Source organism: Morus notabilis, unplaced genomic scaffold (genome assembly GCF_000414095.1).
Source record: "Morus notabilis unplaced genomic scaffold, ASM41409v2 Scaffold156, whole genome shotgun sequence".
In the NCBI taxonomy this organism is placed as follows: Eukaryota; Viridiplantae; Streptophyta; class Magnoliopsida; order Rosales; family Moraceae; genus Morus; species Morus notabilis.
The window spans coordinates 594,698-615,247 of record NW_010361538.1 but is presented as its reverse complement, the minus strand read 5'-3'; the positions used below and the strand labels follow the sequence as shown (position 1 = coordinate 615,247).

The 20,550-nt window shown below is 34.4% G+C and overlaps 3 protein-coding genes across 3 annotated transcripts; all 3 read left to right on the top strand.

Moving 5' to 3' along the window:
* The first annotated feature begins 972 nt into the window (after positions 1–972).
* On the top strand, positions 973–2,413 carry LOC112091960 (transcription termination factor MTERF2, chloroplastic-like). Its single transcript, XM_024166839.1, has one exon. The coding sequence runs from the start codon at positions 1,113–1,115 to the stop codon at positions 2,283–2,285; it is 1,173 nt and encodes a 390-aa protein (XP_024022607.1). The 5' UTR covers positions 973–1,112; the 3' UTR covers positions 2,286–2,413.
* A 2,328-nt stretch (positions 2,414–4,741) lies between these two features.
* LOC21411133 (transcription termination factor MTERF9, chloroplastic) lies at positions 4,742–6,658 on the top strand. Its single transcript, XM_024166838.1, has 2 exons — positions 4,742–5,967; positions 6,354–6,658. Exons 1-2 carry the CDS (start codon positions 4,793–4,795, stop codon positions 6,376–6,378), a joined length of 1,200 nt encoding a protein of 399 aa, XP_024022606.1. The 5' UTR covers positions 4,742–4,792; the 3' UTR covers positions 6,379–6,658.
* Positions 6,659–12,671: 6,013 nt separating this feature from the next.
* LOC112091970 (transcription termination factor MTERF6, chloroplastic/mitochondrial-like) lies at positions 12,672–13,439 on the top strand. The gene has a single exon (XM_024166896.1). It carries the CDS (start codon positions 12,672–12,674, stop codon positions 13,437–13,439), a length of 768 nt encoding a protein of 255 aa, XP_024022664.1.
* The last annotated feature ends 7,111 nt before the right edge of the window (positions 13,440–20,550 follow it).

Genomic DNA, 20,550 nt, shown 5'->3' with positions numbered 1-20,550 from the left:
TATGACCATTGGTTGATTGTGAAACTGTAAAACCAGACTTCTTTTTCCTAAATGGAAATATCATGAACGTTTTTATTACTTTTAGGTAAAACTAGTTGAACGTCGTGTGCTTCGCACGTGCTTATTCTTTCTTTGTAATTGCATAGATATTGTAAATGGTCTTAAATCTTAGTTCTAATCTTTTTCATTAACTTCTTTCGGAATCCTGACATATTTTATCACTAAAGGCATGAAGCATAGCATAATTTTATAAATGAATGCTAAGAAAGAACCACAAAAGGTATGTAGTGTAATAAAAGAATCGTAAGAAAGAACATGTACATTTCAATCCATAGAAACTTCTCCAATGGATAAATTTCTAAATGATTTTGGTAAATATAAGACAAACTTTTGAGAAGACCTTTTTTCTATCATAATACGACAAACTTTTGTGATCTATCCATAGAAGACCTTTTTTCTTCTTTTGAGAAGAAAACTCAATCCGATATTTAGTGAGCTTTAATCGATTTATCTTTTCTTTTAAAAAAAAAATAAGTAAAATTTATCTAAGAACTTTAAACTTCATTTATTTGTATTCAATATATCATATAATATGTAGTTAATTTATAAATAACACATATATTTAATTGTGTCAATTTGTGTTAAAAAATCAACTCAAATCTAATACATTTATTAATCAAGTGAATTTAATTATGACTCAAATTTATTTATAATAAATTCAAATTCGCTGATGATTCTACGCAAATTCAAATTGTATTATCGTATTACGACCCAAATTGACACTTCTAAAAAATGAAGGGAATTTCAACATTAAAAAAAAGAAGAAGGGGGCAGCCTTAAAAAAAAAAAAAAAAAAAAAAGACTTTTCGTTTGCTGCTAACAACAAAACGGCGTGCCGTTTTACTTTAGGATTTTAACTCAGCATTCACGACGACGTGTTTTGTTGTCAAGAGACTGAAGACTAACAATGTCGCTTACGAGTGTCACTTACTCCATTAAAGCTCAACTTTAGGGCTTTACTTCTGTTGCAAAGAATCGAGCTTTCTTCAATTTCCGCAAGAATCCATTGTCCACAATTTGTAAGTTTCTGTTATACTTAAATTTCAAAACCCATGTCTAAATTTCTCTGCAAAACCTTTCTATTTCGATGTCATATTGTAAGAACTTCACCACCAACCAGTATTCTAGGTTTTTTTCGAAACCCAGATATTTTTCATCTAAGATTGTTCTCAAGTAGTTCAAATCAACAATCTTTTACAGTCTCATACCTCATAAACTCACTTGGGTTTTCTCCAGAAACTGCTTTATCAGCTTCCAAGTATGTTAATTTTAAGACTCCTGAGAAGCCAGACAAACTCATAAATTTGTTCAAAAAGTACGGTTTCACTCAAATCCAATTATCGAACCTTGTTAGAAGATGCCCTAGTATATTCTCATATGATGCTGAGAAGAATATTTTGCCCAAATTGGAGTTTTTACAAGCCAAAGGCATGTCAGGCCCTGAAATGGCCAAAAGGCTATCTGTATTCCCTACCCTTTTGAGATGTAGCTTATCTAATCTGATTATTCCTTCGTATGATTTCTATAGAGACCTGTTTCAGTCTGATGAGAAGGCTTGTCATACTGTCAAACGGTTTCCGCATATCCTCATATGTCTTAAGAAGTATGTCGCACCTAACGTCGCTATCTTGAGAGAACATGGAGTGGCTAAATCTGATATAGCAAAAATGATGCATCTCTGGCCTAAAAGTTTCGTGACGAGTCCGGATAGTTTCCGAGAGGTTGTGGAGAAAGTCGTGGAAATGGGATTTGATGCTTCAACGCTCAAATTTGTTGTAGCGGTGAATATATTCTTGTCGATGCGAAAATCAACATGGGAAAGTAAGGTTGACGCATATAAGAAGTGGGGTTGGTCTGAGGAAGAGGTTTCGAAAGCCTTTCAAAGCTATCCTTGGTGCATGATGGTGTCTGAAGATAAGCTTATGGCATCTATGGATATCTTCATCAACCAAATGGGTTGGAGGCCCTTCCATTTGGCTAAATTCCCTACAATCTTTACAGTGAGTTTAAATAAGAGAGTAGTCCCGAGGTGTTCGGTTTTTCAAGTTTTGTTGTCAAAAGGTTTGGTGAAGAAGGATGCTAACTTGAATTCATTATTGATGAGTTCAGAGAAGAATTTCTTGCAGAGGTTTGTCGCGCCTTATAAGGAAAACGCTCCGGAACTGTTAAAGTTGTATAAGGAAAAATATGATCTTTCAAATGCAGCAAAGATCTATGAGGTTTGAGAACTTTGGGACGTATAACGTTAAGATCTTTTCATTCATTTTGTAAACTTTCTCCTTGACTAACAGTTGGATTGGTCTTCACTTACCGAGTAATCTTAGTTCAAGAAAATGAATAAAGATTTTAGCTACACAATCTCTCGGTATAAGATTTGATTTCACTTTACTCACAATGTGAAAGCTAAGTCCTGTTTTTTCTTTTCAAATCTCTGTTGTCTCAGTTGTTCTGGCCTTTTTTATAAATCCAGCCACTTTTCAGTTTTCACCGCACAATGCAAAAGCTATTAGTGGAGTATGAGCTCTTCCACCAAAATCCCTGTTTAAATTGCACCGCGGGAAACCAGGAATTTTCAGAGAAGACCAGAGTTTGATAAGGTATCATAAAGTGCATTGCAGAGAGTGAGATCAAGTAATTGTCTACAAGCTTTTTGAGATTTTGAGCTCAAATTGAATTTTGGTCCGAGATTTTGAGCTTTTTGTTTGCAATTTATATGCAAATCATGCATGATCTTAGTATAGGTCTATTCAATCATTTTATAAACTATGCAAGCATCCTTTTCCTTCATTTAGGAGAACTTAACCTCTTTGTACTTTTTAAGTGATCTTTGCCCAATAAATAAATAAAAGATTTTTTTTTTCTTTTAATTTGTTGAACTAGTAAAAGATTTAATGACAACATGACATGCTAATATACTATTTGTTGCCCTTTTCATTGGTGGTGAGTTTCAGCATCAACCCAATTATAACCTATTTGCAAACTAACTATAAAGTTGCATATGTGAGTGTGACTAATATCTATTTGCAAGCACTAATCTCCTACGCCAAAACATACAATTCTTAAGATTCAATGGCGGCATCGATGTTGCTAGAAACCGTAGTCGAAATATTTAACGATGCTTTTAAATCCGACCCTATCGAACGATGCTTTTAAATCCGACCCTATCGTCTGCGTCCACATTTGGTGACAGTTTCGTCGTTAAATGTGTCCACATTTGGTGACAGTGTCATCGTTAAATGCATGCACGGTGCCCTCGGATAGGGTCGAAAAACGACGCATTAGACTACTTTTTCTCTTAAAATCATCGTTACATATGGATTATGTAATCCCAAAATTGTTGTAGAATCTTCAAGTTGAGATATTCGAATTTAGACCTGGTGAATACATTATTAATTACAACTAGGTTAAATTTGTTCCCGCTAGTTGCAGCCTTACTCAAACCAAATACACGGAGCCAATATCAAGATCCATTACAGCAGTTTCTCATCGTTAGCAAGGGCTATTTATTGTAGACAATAAAATAAAGAGAAGTACCTGATACTTTCAAATGCCCCTGGCAAACTTAAAATCCATGGAACTATCTTTTTTTTCAAATAGATTGTAGTGTTTGGTTTTATTGATTATTTAGAACTTATTTATCTACCTTATAAAAATATTTTTCTAATAAACAATAAATATAATAGTTAAATTCATGCCCTATTATAACTAGCAACTTCAGGGCTTTTTCATAACTTAAATTACAACTCAAACTTTTGACAAGATAAGATTTACATTGTATAACTTTAGATTTATTTTACAAAAGACAGAATGACTTTTGACAAAGCGAATCACTCACTGTTCCGCTTTTGACTAATTATATAAAAGACAGAATCACTTTTGACAAAGTGATAAATATACTATTAAACTTTTGACTAAGCACACAAAAACAAAAAACTTTTTACAAGATAAGATCTTCGGATAAGATCTTATGACTTTTGTACAAAGAGGACAGCTAGGCGCTTCTTTTCTAGCTAAGGGAACCCGTTGTAGAAAGAGCTGTAATCTGATGATGATGAGTCAGAAAAAGTATTGTAACAAAAAAGTTAAATTTAAATTTTTATAAAAGAAAAGAGTGTAACAAAAAAAAATTATTGTGAAAAGAATAAAGTCTCAATCGTTCCTGTTTTTTTTAAAGGTTTTTTTTTTTTTTTTTTTTTTTTTTTTTTTTTTTTGGCGAAACGTGCAACTAAACGAAAGTAATAGTAAAAGTGAATCATAAGTTGTTTCTGCGGCATTTTTTTTAAGTTTCTCCTAAATAATTCTCTGTTTTTTTTTTTTTTTTTTGAAATGTTCTCCTAAAAAATTCATATACCAAGCGATATGTCATTTTTTCTAAGCTCTGTAGGTTCGATAAGTTTTTTTTTAAAAAAAAAACGATGTATAGTTCATCATTCAAGACAAAAGGGAATATGCCAAAAAGGAAAAAGAAAAAAAAATTTACACAAGTTTATCATAAGTAAGAAAAAAAGAAGTCAAATGTTTTATTGTGTTACGAGAAACGTCAAGTCGTTTAAACATCAATTACAAACGACATGCCGTGAATAGCCAAGTCAAAACACCTACATTGCAATAATATGTCGTTTCTACTGCCAGGACAAAGTTCTTTTGGGGTTCTCTCTCTTATTCGCGGAAACTTGAGATTTGTTCTGTTACAGTTTACGCAGAGAGAATCGGCTAGGTTCATTATCGATCCATGTCTCAATTTCTCCTCAAAACGATTCTTTATGGGTGTCGTACTGTAAGAACTTCACCAAAAATCAGTCATCTGGGTTTTCTGGGAGACCCAAATGGTATTGTTCTCAGATGGATCTCAAGCAGTTCGAATCAGCAATCTTTTACGGTGTCTTACCTCAAAAACTCACTTGGGTTATCTTCACAAGCTGCTTTATCAGTTTCCAAGTATGTTAAGTTTGACTCTCCTGAGAAACCTGACAAAGTCATAAAGTTTTTCGAGGATCGTGGCTTCACTATGACCCAAATATCATGTCTGGTAAGAGCTTTTCCGAGAGTGTTTTCATATAATACCCATGAAAACATTTTGCCGAAATTAGAATTTTTTGAATCCAAAGGCATTTCAGGCCCTGAAATAGCTAAAATGGTGTCTTTATTTCCTACTGTCTTGGCAAGAAGCTTACATAATCAGATACTGCCCTCTTATGATTACATGAGGGGTTTGTTTCAATCTGAGGAGAAGCTCATTAGAGCTATTAAAAGATGTCCTGACATCCTCAGATACAACATTGAGAAAAATTTTTCGCCTAAAATTGATATTTTGCGAGAACATGGAGTGCCTGACTCCAACATAGCTACTCTGATGCTTAACTGGTCTAAAACTTTTATGGTGAGTCGGGATAGTTTCCGAAAGACTGCGCAGAAAGTTGAGGATATGGGGTTTGATGCTTCGAAGGTGAAGTTTGTTTTAGCAGTGGTTGCATTTTGGACGATGGACGAGTCAAAGTGGCAAAGCAAGATTAAAGCGTATAAGAAGTGGGGTTGGTCTGAAGATGAGATTTTGAAAGCCTTTAAAAAGAGTCCTTGGTGCATGATGGTATCTGAAGATAAGCTTATGGCATCTATGGATTTCCTCATCAACCAAATGGGTTGGAAGCCCTGCCTTATGGCTGAATACCCTGTAATCTTTACTGTGAGCTTAAAGAAGAGAATAGTCCCGAGGTGCTCGGTTTTTCAATATTTGTTGTCGGAAGGTTTGGTGGAGAAGGAGGTCAGCATTGGTACGTTATTGAAAGTTCCGGAGGAGAAGTTTTTGCAGAAATTCATTGCGCCTTATGTGAAGAAAGCACCAAAGCTTTTAAAGTTGTACAGGGAAAAATTGGATCTTTCAAGTGGATCAGAGAGTGATGAGAATGTGTAAGAACTATATTGTAGAGTGAGATAAAAGCATAGTTCTATACTCTAATCATTAACAATTTTTCCCTTGACAAGGTTTTCTTTTTTCTTTTTAAATAATTTTTCCCTTGTCAAGTTAGTTGATCCAGTTTGAGAACTATTTACATTTGACCTTCCCAAAGTCCAAGTTCGAGAGCTTATCTTTGCAATTGTTTTGTAGCATTAATTTAATGGTGTTTTTATTGCATGATCTCTCTCTTTCTTTTTTTTTTCTTTTTTCTTTTTTGAAATTTCATGCCTCACAAAGCATTTGCATCTAATTGAGGTGCAGCAACTTTTTGCATGTCCATTTCATGATCTGTATTGCAGTTTTTATCCAACTAATGTTTTATTTGATCTAATTGTAGACCTTTCAATAATGGAATTCCTTAAGTTGAGGTCCAAGACTGGAGCTTTTATCGGCAATTCTTGTGCGAATCAAATCTGGTGGTGTCAACAACCTAGTCTTTGAAATCGATTTTCCTTGCCTGCTTGCCTATGCATTCACTTAATATGCAATTCTTTGCATTCAGTTTATAAACTATTCAAGTATCTTTTTGAGACTAAATTTTGTCATATTTTTACATATAATTTTGAAAAGCATTTGGACTACATTTTGCCTCCCAAATTGGTCATGACTCGTGAATAACCATGAAAATCTTAGCAGTTCTGTTGGGCAAATCTGTATCAACTCTGCACTTAAAAAGATTGCTTTGTTCATTGTGATCCATTTTCTTTCAAAATGAAATATAAGTTGTACTGTGCTTTTCTTTTTAAAGTGACTGTATTTTCTAGTATATCATTTTTATTTTCTTATTTATTTATTATGTCAGAAAAAAAAGAAAACGCTGACGGGGCAAAATGCAAGATGTGAGAACCGATCATGGAGAGTCGAAGGGTTTGGCAAATTGAATGTAAAATGTGACAAAAAACCAAGAACAAAACAAACTCCTGAAAGAGATTGTGTTCTTCGAAATTGTTTACGCTTCTTAGCATTCTCATGGTGATTGATTAGAAGAGATTTTGTTCAATTCTTTTGTTTAAACAAGACTTTGTTGAGGTTTGTCGCGCCTTATGAGGAGGGAGCTCCCAAGCTGTTAAAGTTGTACAAGGAAAAATTGGACCTTTCAAAAAGACTTGAAATTGATGGTGCAGGGTGAGATAAAGCAAAAACTTGAGAGTGAGATTAAGCAATCTTTCTTCTGCAGGCTTATATCATAGATTTATTTTCTCTTGTCAAGTTAGTTGATCGCATTGTAAACTTCTCACTCTTCACCATCCCTTATGAGGTTTAAGAGTGAAGCTTCTGTTTGCAATAATGTGTAAATCAATTTAAACAAAAGGACCTATATTTGTTATCTCTTTCCTATGTTTTCTTTTTCTGGAGGAAAAAAAAGACAGAAACTTAAACAATGGACTTTATTGAAGGTGTTGTTATAAAAAGTTATTTCATTTATTTGATCTAATATTAAACGAGGATTTGATGTCTAAATTCTTGGCTCAACAAGAATGTTATGTTGGACCTTTTTTTTTTTTTTTTTCTGAAAAGAAAACTTAATCTGATGTTTGGTGAGGTTCAGATGCACAAGTGAGTTTGATTACAACGTACAAAATCAATTTTCCGACTAGAAAACATCATGAAAGTATTTATTTTTGTTAAAACTCAAGCCAAATTATCTAAGGAGACTTTAATCCAACACCTAAAGAACAAGAAAAGACACAATTCCAGAAAACTAAATCTAACCACAAAGAGCAAGAACAAAACACAGAACACAATGAAACATTGAAACTTTCCAAAATGATCTTTTGTAACGACAACTTGTGATCTCTCCTCTCTTAAGTTTTACTCCCCCTCAAGAGAGTTTTCTCAGCCCAAGTTCTATTTAATTAAAATTGAACTTATTAGTATTCATTCAATCATTCCAACGAAAAAAAAAAAAACCCTTATGTAAAACCCTTCCAAAATAACACTTAATATTCTATTTTTCTAATTTTGTCAAAATTTGTTCTCTTGTTTAGAAACGTTACCATTGACTAATTTCTCACTCCCAGCCCCCACTCAATGACTCAAAGCGCTTTTTTCGGCCCGTTCATTTTACCGATTTGAGTTTAAAATTTGAGTTTTGCAATAGTAAAAAAACTATCCGAAACAGTCACATCTAACTTTTTTGTTATAGTAAAAAACTTTCACATAAAATTACATCTAAACTCAAATTAAAAACTCGAATTAACGAACTAAATGGACCCCAAACATTTCCAGGAGAAAAGAGGAAAAAGATAAATTTTTAATAGGCAGCCTAAAGTAAATAAAGAAAAAAAAAAGAAAAAACCTACATAAAACAAATGACTTATCGTTTTATTTTAGCAACAAAACGGCGTGCCGTTTTGTTTCTGGATTTTGACGCAACATTCACAACGAGTGTTTTGTTGACAAGACTAACTGCCTTTTCAATGTCGCCTACGAGTGTCCACTCACTCCTTAAAACTCTCAATCTTGAATTTTATTACTTCCTGTACAAAGACTCGAGCTTTCTTCAGTTTATGCAAAAATTGGCCGTCCACAATTTGTAAGTTTCTTTTATACATATCAAATTTCAAAACCCATGTCTGAATTTCTCCGCAAAGCCTTTCTATTTGGAAGTCGTATTGTAAGAAATACACCACCAATCAGTATTCTAGGTTTTCTTCAAAACCCAGATTTTTTCCCCCTAAGATTGTTCTCAAGTAGTTCAAATCAACAATCTTTTGCAGCCTCATATCTCATAAACTCACTTGGGTTTTCTCCAGAAGCTGCTTTACATGCTTCCAGGTATGTCAATTTTAAGACCGCTGAAAAACCAGACAAACTCATAAATTTGTTCAGAAAGTATGGTTTCACTCAAATTCAAATATCAAACCTTTTTAGAGTAAAACCTAGCGCATTATTATATGATGCTGAGAAGAATATTTTGCCCAAATTAGAGTTTTTAGAAGCCAAAGGCATTTCAGTCCCTGAAATGGCCAAAATGCTATCTGCACGCCCTACAATCTTGGGAAGTAGCTTGGACAAACAGATTATTCCCACATATGATTACATGAGGGATTTGTTTCAATCTGAGGAGAAGCTCATTAGAGCTATTAAAAGATATCCTGACATCCTCAAATACAACATTGAGAAAAAAATTTCGCCTAAAATTGATATTTTGCGAGAACATGGAGTGCCTGACTCCAACATAGCTACTCTGATGCTTAACTGGCCTATAACTTTTTCGGCGAGTTGGGATAGTTTCAGAAAGATTGCGGAGAAGGTTGAGGACATGGGATTTGATGCTTCGAAGGTGAACTTTGTTTTAGCAGTGGTTGCATTTTGGACGATGGACGAGTCAAAGTGGCAAAGCAAGATTAAAGCGTATAAGAAGTGGGGTTGGTCTGATGATGAGATTTTGAAAGCCTTTAAAAAGAGTCCTTGGTGCATGATGGTATCTGAAGATAAGCTTATGGCATCTATGGATTTCCTCATCAACCAAATGGGTTGGAAGCCCTGCCTAATGGCTGAATACCCTGTAATCTTCACTGTGAGCTTAAAGAAGAGAATAGTCCCGAGGTGCTCGGTTTTTCAATATTTGTTGTCGGAAGGTTTGGTGGAGAAGGAGGTCAGCATTGGTACGTTATTGAAAGTTCCGGAGGAGAAGTTTTTGCAGAAATTCATTGCGCCTTATGTGAAGAAAGCACCAAAGCTTTTAAAGTTGTACAGGGAAAAATTGGATCTTTCAAGTGGATCAGAGAGTGATGAGAATGTGTAAGAACTATATTGTAGAGTGAGATAAAAGCATAGTTCTATACTCTAATCATTAACAATTTTTCCCTTGACAAGGTTTTCTTTTTTCTTTTTAAATAATTTTTCCCTTGTCAAGTTAGTTGATCCAGTTTGAGAACTATTTACATTTGACCTTCCCAAAGTCCAAGTTCGAGAGCTTATCTTTGCAATTGTTTTGTAGCATTAATTCTTTGGTGTTTTTATTGCATGATCTCTCTCTTTCTTTTTTTTTTTTTTGAAATTTCATGCCTCTCAAAGCATTTGCATCTAATTGAGGTGCATGTACATTTCATGATCTGTATTGCAGTTTTTATCCAACTAATGTTTTATTTGATCTAATTGTAGACCTTTCAATAATGGAATTCCTTAAGTTGAGGTCCAAGACTGGGGCTTTTATCGGCAATTCTTGTGCGAATCAAATCTGGTGGTGCCAACAACCTAGTCTTTGAAATAGGTTTTCCTTGCCTGCTTGCCTATGCATTCACTTAATATGCAATTCTTTGCATTCAGTTTATAAACTATTCAAGTATCTTTTTGAGACTAAATTTTGTCATATTTTTACATATAATTTTGAAAAGCATTTCAACCACATTTTGCCTCCCAAATTGGTCATGACTCGTGAATAATCATGAAAATCTTAGCAGTTCTGTTGGGCAAATCTGTATCAACTCTACACTTAAAAAGATTGCTTTGTTCATTGTGGTCCATTTTCTTTCAAAATGAAATATAAGTTGTACTGTGCTTTTCTTTTTAAAGTGACTGTATTTTCTAGTATATCATTTTTATTTTCTTATTTATTTATTATGTCAGAAAAAAAGGAAAACGCCGACGGGGCAAAATGCAAGATGTGAGAACCGATCAGAATGGAGAGTCGAAGGGTTTGGCAAATTGAATGTAAAATGTGACAAAAAACCAAGAACAAAACAAACTCCTGAAAGAGATTGTGTTCTTCAAAATTGTTTACGCTTCTTAGCATTCTCATGGTGATTGATTAGAAGAGATTTTGTTCAATTCTTTTGTTTAAACAAGACTTTGTTGAGGTTTGTCGCGCCTTATGAGGAGGGAGCTCCCAAGCTGTTAAAGTTGTACAAGGAAAAATTGGACCTTTCAAAAAGACTTGAAATTGATGGTGCAGGGTGAGATAAAGCAAAAACTTGAGAGTGAGATTAAGCAATCTTTCTTCTGCAGGCTTATATCATAGATTTATTTTCTCTTGTCAAGTTAGTTGATCGCATTGCATCCCTTATGAGGTTTAAGAGTGAAGCTTCTGTTTGCAATAATGTGTAAATCAATTTAAACAAAAGGACCTATATTTGTTATCTCTTTCCTATGTTTTCTTTTTTCGGGAGAAAAAAAAGACAAACTTAAACAATGGACTTTATTGAAGGTGTTGTTATAAAAAGTTATTTCATTTATTTGATCTAATATTAAACGAGGATTTGATGTTTAAATTCGCGGCTCAACAAGAATGTTATGTTGGACCCTTTTTTTTTTTTTTTTTTTTGAGAAGAAAACTTAATCTAATGTTTGGTGAGGTTCAGATGCACGAGTTTGATTACAACATACAAAATCAATTTTCCGACTAGAAAACACCATGAAAGTATTTACTTTTGTTAAAACTCAAGCCAAATTATCTAAGAAGACTTTAATCCAACACCTAAAGAACAAGAAAAGACACAATTCCAGAAAACTTAATCTAACCACAAAGAGCAAGAACAAAACACAGAACACAATGAAACATTGAAACTTTCCAAAATGATCTTTTGTAACTTGTGATCTCTCCTCTCTTATGTTTTATTCCCCCTCAAGAGAGTTTTCTCAGCCCAAGTTCTATTTAATTAAAATTGAACTTATTAGTATTCATTCAATCATTCCAACAAAAAAAAAAAAAAAAAACCTTATGTAAAACCCTTCCAAAATAACATTTAATATTCTATTTTTGTCCAAATTTGTTCTCTTGTTTAGAAACGTTACCATTGACTAATTTCTCACTCAATGACTCAAAGTGCTTTATTCGGCACCGTTCATTTTACCGATTCGAGTTTTGCTATAGTAAAAAGCTTTCAGAAACAGTCGCGTCTAATTTTTTCGCTATAGTAAAAAGCTCTCATATAAATTCACATCTCAACTCAAATTAAAAACTCAAATCAATGAACTAAATGAACCCCAGACATTTCTAGAGGAAAAGAGGAAAAAGAAAACTTCTTCGTAGGGAACCTAAAGTAAATAAAAAAAAAAAAAAAAACCTGCATAAAACAAATGACCTATCGTTCCGTTTTGTTTCTGGATTTTGACGCAACATTCACAACGACAGTGTTTTGTTGACAAGACTAACTGCCTTTTCAATGTCGCCTACGAGTGTCCACTCACTCCTTAAAACTCTCAATCTTGAATTTTATTACTTCCTGTACAAAGACTCGAGCTTTCTTCAGTTTATGCAAAAATTGGCTGTCCACAATTTGTAAGTTTCTTTTATACATATTAAATTTCAAAACCCATGTCTAAATTTCTCTGCAAAGCCTTTCTATTTGGAAGTCGTATTGTAAGAAATACACCACCAATCAGTATTCTAGGTCTTCTTCAAAACCCAGATTTTTTCCCCCTAAGATTGTTCTCAAGTAGTTCAAATCAACAATCTTTTGCAGTCTCATATCTCATAAACTCGCTTGGGTTTTCTCCAGAAGCTGCTTTACATGCTTCCAGGTATGCCAATTTTAAGACCCCTGAAAAACGAGACAAACTCATAAATTTGTTCAGAAAGTATGGTTTCACTCAAATTCAAATATCAAAGCTTTTTAGAGTAAAACCTAGCGCATTATTATATAATGCTGAGAAGAATATTTTGCCCAAATTAGAGTTTTTAGAGGCCAAAGGCATTTCAGTCCCTGAAATGGCCAAAATGCTATCTGCACGCCCTGCAATCTTGGGAAGTAGCTTTGACAAACAAATTATTCCCACATATGATTACATGAGGGGTTTGTTTCAATCTGAGGAGAAGCTCATTAGAGCTATTAAAAGATTTCCTGACATCCTCATTTACAACATTGAGAAAAAAATTTCGCCTAAAATTGATATTTTGCGAGAACATAGAGTGCCTGACTCCAACATAGCTACTCTGATGCTTAACTGGCCTAGAACTTTTTCGGTGAGTCGGGATAGTTTCCGAAAGATTGCGGAGAAGGTTGAGGACATGGGATTTGATGCTTCGAAGGTGAGCTTTGTTTTAGCATTGCATGCATTTTGGATGATGGACGAGTCAAAGTGGCAAAGCAAGATTAAAGCGTTTAAGAAGTGGGGTTGGTCTGAAGATGAGATTTTGAAAGCCTTTAAAAAGAGTCCTTGGTGCATGATGGTATCTGAGGATAAGCTTATGGCATCTATGGATTTCCTCATCAACCAAATGGGTTGGAAGCCCTGCCTTATGGTTGAATACCCTGTAATCTTTACTGTGAGCTTAAAGAAGAGAATAGTCCTGAGGTGCTCGGTTTTTCAATATTTGTTGTCGGAAGGTTTGGTGGAGGAGGTCAGCATTGATACGTTATTGAAAGTTCCGGAGGAGAAGTTTTTGCAAAAATTCATTGCGCCTTATGTGAAGAAAGCACCAAAGCTGTTAAAGTTGTACAGGGAAAAATTGGATCTTTCAAGTGGATCAGAGTGATGAGAATGTGTGAAAAGTATATTGAAGAATGAGATAGAAGAAATGTTCTACATGCTCATATCATTCACTAAAAATTTCCCTTGTTAAGTTAGGTGATCCTATTTGAGAACTATTTACATTTGACGTTCCTTGAGTCCAAGAGTGAGCGCTTTTGTTTGTGATTGATTTCTACATCAATCTGGTGGTTTCTTTTACTGCATGATCTTGTTTTTGAAATTACTAGCTCTTGAAGCATATTTGCTTGATATATTGAATGCTCGAGCACTCAAGTTGAATGGAATTTCAATGAAGTGGATTTTGATGAGGTTCAGATTCACAAGTAGGTTTGATTGCAAAACAGAATAAATGACAGTAAAGCTTGTGAAAAGCAAACCGTTATGCCAAAATCAAATTTTACCAACTAACAAGTAAACCTCCTCAAAGTATTTATGTTAAACCTATGCCAAACTGTCTCAGAAGACTTTAATCCAACATCTAAAGAACAATGATAGACGCAAAAATACACAATTTCAGAAGATGCACACAAGAAACAGAGGAAATGTCAAGACATAACAGGTTTATGTGGTTCAATCAAAATTGTCTACATCCACAGATAAGCAGTCTCTTCTTCGCGTTAATCACCATGAAAACGCTTCCAAGAAGTCGATCTCTTTCAAGACTTTTTTTTTTCCTCTCTCACTAGAGAGTGCCAAGAACAAAATAATTGAGTAAGCCTCGCAAATTCCCGACTTATACCTCACTTTGAAATTTCCTTCCCCTTATAAGGGTAACACGGTTTTAGAGAGAGAGAGGAAAAAAAAAAAAAAAAGGAGAGAGCTTAACTCAAATTGACCCGTTCACTTCACCGATTCGAGTTTTGCTACAGTAAAAAGCTCTCAGAAACAGTCACATCTAACTTTTTTGCTACAGTAAAAAGCTCTCACATAAAGTCACATCTCAACTCGAATTAAGAAAGTAGATTTGAGTTGTAAAAAATTTGAGTTTAGTTTGGACTTTGAGTTGAGTGTTTAGTAGGAGATTGATTTAGCATTCAAAACTTGAGTTTTGTGTTCACTTGTACTAAAGCTAAACTCTATTTACAAAGAAGTGTCATTTTCTACAGAGGCAATCCGCTCTGTAGAACTAAACTTGAGTAATGGGAAAACAAGGGATGGGTGAAACTCACCAACTCGGGTTGCGTTTAGTGAACGCATAACTCGGCCTAATTCACACAATGTGATCTACGAAGTGAACGGCCCTAAATATATTTAGGTCTAGGCTAAATCCTTCGAGTTACTTCTCGTTTTTGACAAACGACTGATATGACCATTTTAAAAAATTAATAGATAAAAAGGATAGATAAGAATACTTTCTTTTTTTGGGGCGGGTAAAAGGAAAAGAACCATAAAATTGAAATTTCATTTTGAAAGACACTAGAGCACAATAAAGAAAGCAATCTCATTAAGTGGAGAGCTAAATATAGATTTCCCAACGGAACTGCTAAAATATTTAGAATTACTCATATCAAAGGCTATAAATGCTTTATTTAACTGAATGTAAAATGTGATTACACTTACGACTGATCTTTTTACAAGGCTTATGCACCTTTCTTTTTTCATTCACTTCGCAATTTGGAATAGCATAATAAGTATTCACATCTTTCTTAAGAAAAATGATTATAAAATAGATAAGTAAAACAAACTTTTGGATAGAATCTGCAATACAACTCATGAATGGACACGTAAAACGTCGCTTTACCTCACTTTTGCAACATTATTCTCAAAGCATGAGGGCTAACCTCCTTCTCCACCCAACCTTTGGACAACAAAAGTTGAAAAACCCAACACCTCGGGACTACTCTCTTCGTCAAGCTCAGTCCAATGATTGTTGGACATTTAGCCAAAAGGGAGGGACTCCAACCCATTTGGTTGATGAAGAAATCCATAGATTCCATAAGCTTATCTTTAGATACCGTCATGCACCAAGGAGTCCTTTGAAAAGCGCTCATAACCTCTTCTTCAAACCAACCCCACTTCTTATGTGCATCAACCTTACTTTCCCATGTCCATTTGCTCATCGACTGAAGTGCCTTCACCGCAAGAACAAAGTCATCCTTTGAAATATCGATCCCCGTTTCCTTCGCTTTCTCCACAATCTTCCTAAACCAATCCGAACATAACATGAAAGCTATGGGCCAGTTCATCAGAGTAGTAACTATATTGGAGTCAGGCACTCCATGTCATCGCAAAATAGCAATGTTAGGTTCCACATAATTCTCAATATTTCGAAGAATATCTGAAAACCATTTGACAAGCGCAATGACCTTCTCATCATATCTCAAAAGACTGGGGTGTACAGAGAGTCTTTTGGTCATTCCAGGGCCCGAAAAAGCCTTTAGCTTTCAAAAACTCCAATTTGGGTAAAATAATTTTCTTAGCATCAAATGAGAGTAATACAGGGGATATTCTAACAAGAATCGAGATTTGGGTTTGGGTGAAACCGTACTTTTTGAACAAGTCTATGACTTTGTCCGGTTTCTCAGTAGTAATAAAACTAACATGCTTGGAAGCTCATAAAGCAGCTTTTGGAGAAAACCCAAATGAGTTTATTAGGTACGAGACTTTAAAGATTGTTGATCTGAACTAGTTGAGATGTATCTGAGAGGAAATACATTTGGGTTTTAAAGAAGATCCAGACTCCAATTAGGTGGTGAAGTTCTTATGTTGCACCATGGTCGAGATTTCCGACCATTCCTCTAAACCAAGTCGTCGAGAGTTTCCGAAGCCAGGATTGTCAAGAGGTATCGATTAAGGAAAGATCCCTGGGTTGAGGAACTATTATGCAGCTGAGTGATTGCAGTTAAGAAGTCTCAAAAGGGTCACGAAGATATCTATGTAGAGAAGTCGACAAGTTCCGAATAAGGCAAAGATCAATCCAAAGCCTGCCAAATCAGGAGAAGATAACCCTCATCTTGTATTTAAATTTAAATAGAAGATCATATATGGATTATCATTTACAACCACATATGTAAATAATTAACTATAGAGATAAAGCTACGAAAATCTCTATACTCCTAATGTAATTTAGAGATTAGAGATATAGTGTGCATGAGAACCTATAAATAAGGGTTAAACTCCTCATTTATTTTCTACGCACAATTTTCGACTCTAAGATAGATCTTCTGTACTTTTGAGATTTAGTGCATCCATAAATGGGTGTAGGTAATAATATTTTACCGAACCACTATAAACTCGTGTTCTCTTTATTTTATGCATTTATTTTCAATCAATTCGTAAGAATCGTAACGTGAGTATTCCCAGAAAGATAAATTCTGAGTTGACGAATTTTCACCGTCAACATCTTACTATATGAATTTCAAATAAAAAGCTTCTGCGGAGGAAAAAAGACATGGGTTTTGAAATTGTACAAGTATGAAATTAACTTACAAATTGATGAGAGCGAATTTCTTCTGCAATTGACCAAATTTTGAGCTTCGCAGTAATAAGCCCTGAGTTTGGGTTTTAGTTATGACCTTGTCGTTTAACTTGGAAGTTCTCTTTCAAACGAAAAAAAGTTTTCCTTTCGTTATAATTGCAGTGCAACGACATGTCGTTTTAATTGTGACCTTGTGGTCTATAACTTGGAAGTTCGCTTTATAAATTAATATGAAAATCCTTCAAGTTTTCCTTTCTTTATACAGTGTCTCTTTAAAAATTAACCCAACTCGTTGGATAAGGGGGAAAAAAAAAATAAAAAAAAATTTCCTCCAACTGTCTCTTTCCAGATTTTTTTTTTTCTCCTTTCCTATTTGATCTCCTTAGTTTTCTCTGCTCTTCTTTTTCTCCCCCTAAATGTCCCTCCATTTCTTTTCCTCTCGGCTTTTTCTCTCGAATGATTTACTATTTCCCTCATTATTATTATTTATTCTTTTTGAACATGAGGTGGGGATTTGAATTCTACACCTTGTACTAGAGTTGAGTGTGGAATTACCTAAGCTATATCTGCAACCACATTAAAAAAGAGTTTGTGAGCTTCTTTATGCATGTGGAGAATAATTAGGAGTAATCTTTACTTTGTAAAGATAAGGTACAAACATAAAGTGCGTTTGGAACTCATTCTAAAATTATTTTATTTTTTATATGAAAATGAAAACGAAAACGTTTTTAATCTCAAACAGAAATCATTTTTAAAAATGAGTTTGGTAGCTTCTTCAAGAAATTATTTTTAGTATAAAAAACCCATTAATGTTTCTCTCTCTACTCGAGAGAGGAGAAAACAAAAACAAAAACTGAAAAATAACTAAAAGTCATTTTTTATTTCTCTCTCATTTTACACTAAACTAAAAAATCGTTTAAATTTCTGCTTTTTTGTCTTTAATTGTGCCAAACGCCGTTTTAGAATCGTTTTTATTTTTTCTTTCTTGAAAAATGTGAAAAATAAAAACAAAAACAATTCCAAACACGACAATAATTTTGCAACATACTGAATAACATAGAGCCCATGTTATTAACTTGTACCCATCGTGATGTTTTATAATCTAACCACAGGATATTGGGGTACCATACACATTACACATAACCACTTGCAATTCTTTGAGATATCAAATATTCAAGTTCCCTCTAATCGAAGAACACAACGCCTTTTGCAATTAAGTTTGGCAATCACATTTACACATTACACATAACCACTTGCAATTTCTATGGCAGGAGAAGAAAAATCTTCTCGGGGTTCTCGGCTCGAAATAAGAGCATGATCTTATTTCGAGCCAAGAATCCCAAGAAGATTTTTCTTCACATTTCCTAATTTACTCAGGATCTTGATCTTAAAGACATTGCTATATCAAGTTTGTTCTAACAAGACCCTTGCTTTATGGTAAGAGGAAATGAAACTAGACCTTGGCATTGAGTACTCACCGTCCTAGATTACCAGTTTAACTTAAACTGATAATCATCTCAATGTTTGCCTTCTCTCACTTATTAGTCCATTATGTTAGATGCAGGTCAACCATCATACAAAAAAAAAGGCCAAAAATGCAAAAAAGATGAATGTTTTTGTGAATGCCATAACCATCCGTTGTGAAAAGATGTGAACTCACAAACGGAAATGGACAAGGCGGTGATGCTAAAAATTTTCTTTTCTTTTCTTTTTCGTTTTGGATCAAAATAAAGTGCGATTAGGCTAGCCTAAAATAAGATCGTTTGAATAGCTTCTAAAATGGAGAGGAAAACACAATCGGCAAATGAATAAATGTGTAGGTTAAGGATATAAAATAACCAGATTGAGTTGCACAAAAATTGCAAACAAAGCTCTACTCATGTACCTCGACTCCATGACGTTGAAAACCAAAGGGTGCGTTTGGAATTGGTTCCAAAACGTTTTTGTTTTCTGTACGAAAATGGAAATGTTTTCATTTTCATTTTTGAATTATTTCTAAAAATACATTTGATAGTTTTATTTAGAGATTGATTTCAGCTTTAAAAAAAACTGAAACTGCGTTTGGTGATTTCATTTTTGAAAACATGTAATAGTATTTAATATATTAAATAAATAATAATTGAATCACAAATAAAAACACTAATAATTAATAAAATATGAAAATTACAATATTAGCTTAAATTATTGTCGCCTATACGAATCTCACATTTGATTAGCTAGATGATCCCTAAAATTAACCATGTAATTACGTTGTTGCCGACCACCAATTTCAGATGTTTCTGCTTCTTGTGCATCCATATCATGTTGTTGTTCCTGTTGCCCTTCTTGTTCTCTCTCAATATCTTCTACGGGCAAATCGACCTCATATTATCTAAAAAAAGAATTATCTCGCGCGTGCATCTTAATTAAATTGTGGATCACACAACAAGCTATTGGTATAACATTTTGTCTTGACATCCAATAATTGGTCATATGCCTAAGAATTTTAAATCTTGCTTTCAAGACCCCAAAGCACCTCTCTCTCTATGCAATTACGCAGTGAAGAGTGATAATAATTGAATAACTCTTGTGGTCTCGTTGGTTGACCACAATTTTTAAACTGTTGAATATGGTACATCTGACCATGAAATGGTGCCATGGGTCATCTGGATCTCTCATAGTCTCAGTTAACACTCTGGAATCAGCAGCTGATCCTTCCCATCCGGTATTGACATAAGTGAATAGTATATCAAAACTACACACCGCCATTACATTTTGAGTGCACAAATGTCTTCTTCCTCTGTAGACTGTCTGTTGATGTACAGGTGGGACAACCATCATGTGTGTACCGTCTATTGCACCAATACAATCCTATTAAAATACATAAGGCGTGAGTTACGATTAATTTAAAATTATTTGTCATATTAGTAGTATATGAGTAGAGTCAGATTGTACCTTAAACCATGGCCAGTACTTAGGGTTGTGTTGGGCCTGTTTGTTTCTGTTTCCATTTCTATTTTTCACGTTTTTCGAAGCAAAAAATTGAAAACGGGTGTTAAAAACGCGTTTGGTGCAAATTTTTTTAAAAAACAAAAACAAAAACGTTTTTGTTGTTCTGTGGAAATCAGAAAACGAAAAAAATCTGTTTTCTCCATTTTCGTTTTCTTTTCCTTTTCTCTCCCGTTTTCTCTTCAGCCTCCCCTGTCTGAGTTTTTTTTTCTGCTTCAGCCATTCTTCAGCCTTTTTGCCGGCCGAGCTCCTCCGTTCTTCTCGCCGGATTCGTTTTCTCCGGTTTCCTTCTCGCCTGACTTGCGCCGTTAGGGCTCCTCCGATTTTCCCGTTCTCGTCTCGGTCACTTCTCACCAAGGTATGGCTCTTCTCACCGAGTTATTCGTTTTCTGATTTGGTTTCCTTCCCGCCTGAGTTGGTTGAGTTTTTTTTAGCTGATTTTGAAATTTTTTTAGCTGATTTAGTTGTTTTTTTTATGGGTTTTTTTTATAATGATTTTGACTTGATATACTCAACGAAATTGATTGATTTCCGTTTGATTTGGTTAGTATTTTGTCTAATTTTTTGATTATCTGAGTTGCTTAATTTTTTTCTATATTTTTTCCTTAGGAGCCTCCCATTGGGGCTGAATCAGCCCCCATCAATCCCAATGGGGGCTGATTATCAGCCCCTATTGTCCCCCCAGAGATTCAATACAACCTAAGTACTG

Bases quoted from the DNA above. Each gene is read 5' to 3' on its own strand.
- LOC112091960 (XM_024166839.1), top strand. From the start codon at position 1,113: ATGTCTAAATTTCTCTGCAAAACCTTTCTATTTCGATGTCATATTGTA.
- LOC21411133 (XM_024166838.1), top strand. From the start codon at position 4,793: ATGTCTCAATTTCTCCTCAAAACGATTCTTTATGGGTGTCGTACTGTA. The intron at 5,968-6,353 runs GTAAGAACTATA...ATCTAATTGTAG, and splicing joins TCAGAGAGTGATGAGAATGT to ACCTTTCAATAATGGAATTC.
- LOC112091970 (XM_024166896.1), top strand. From the start codon at position 12,672: ATGGCCAAAATGCTATCTGCACGCCCTGCAATCTTGGGAAGTAGCTTT.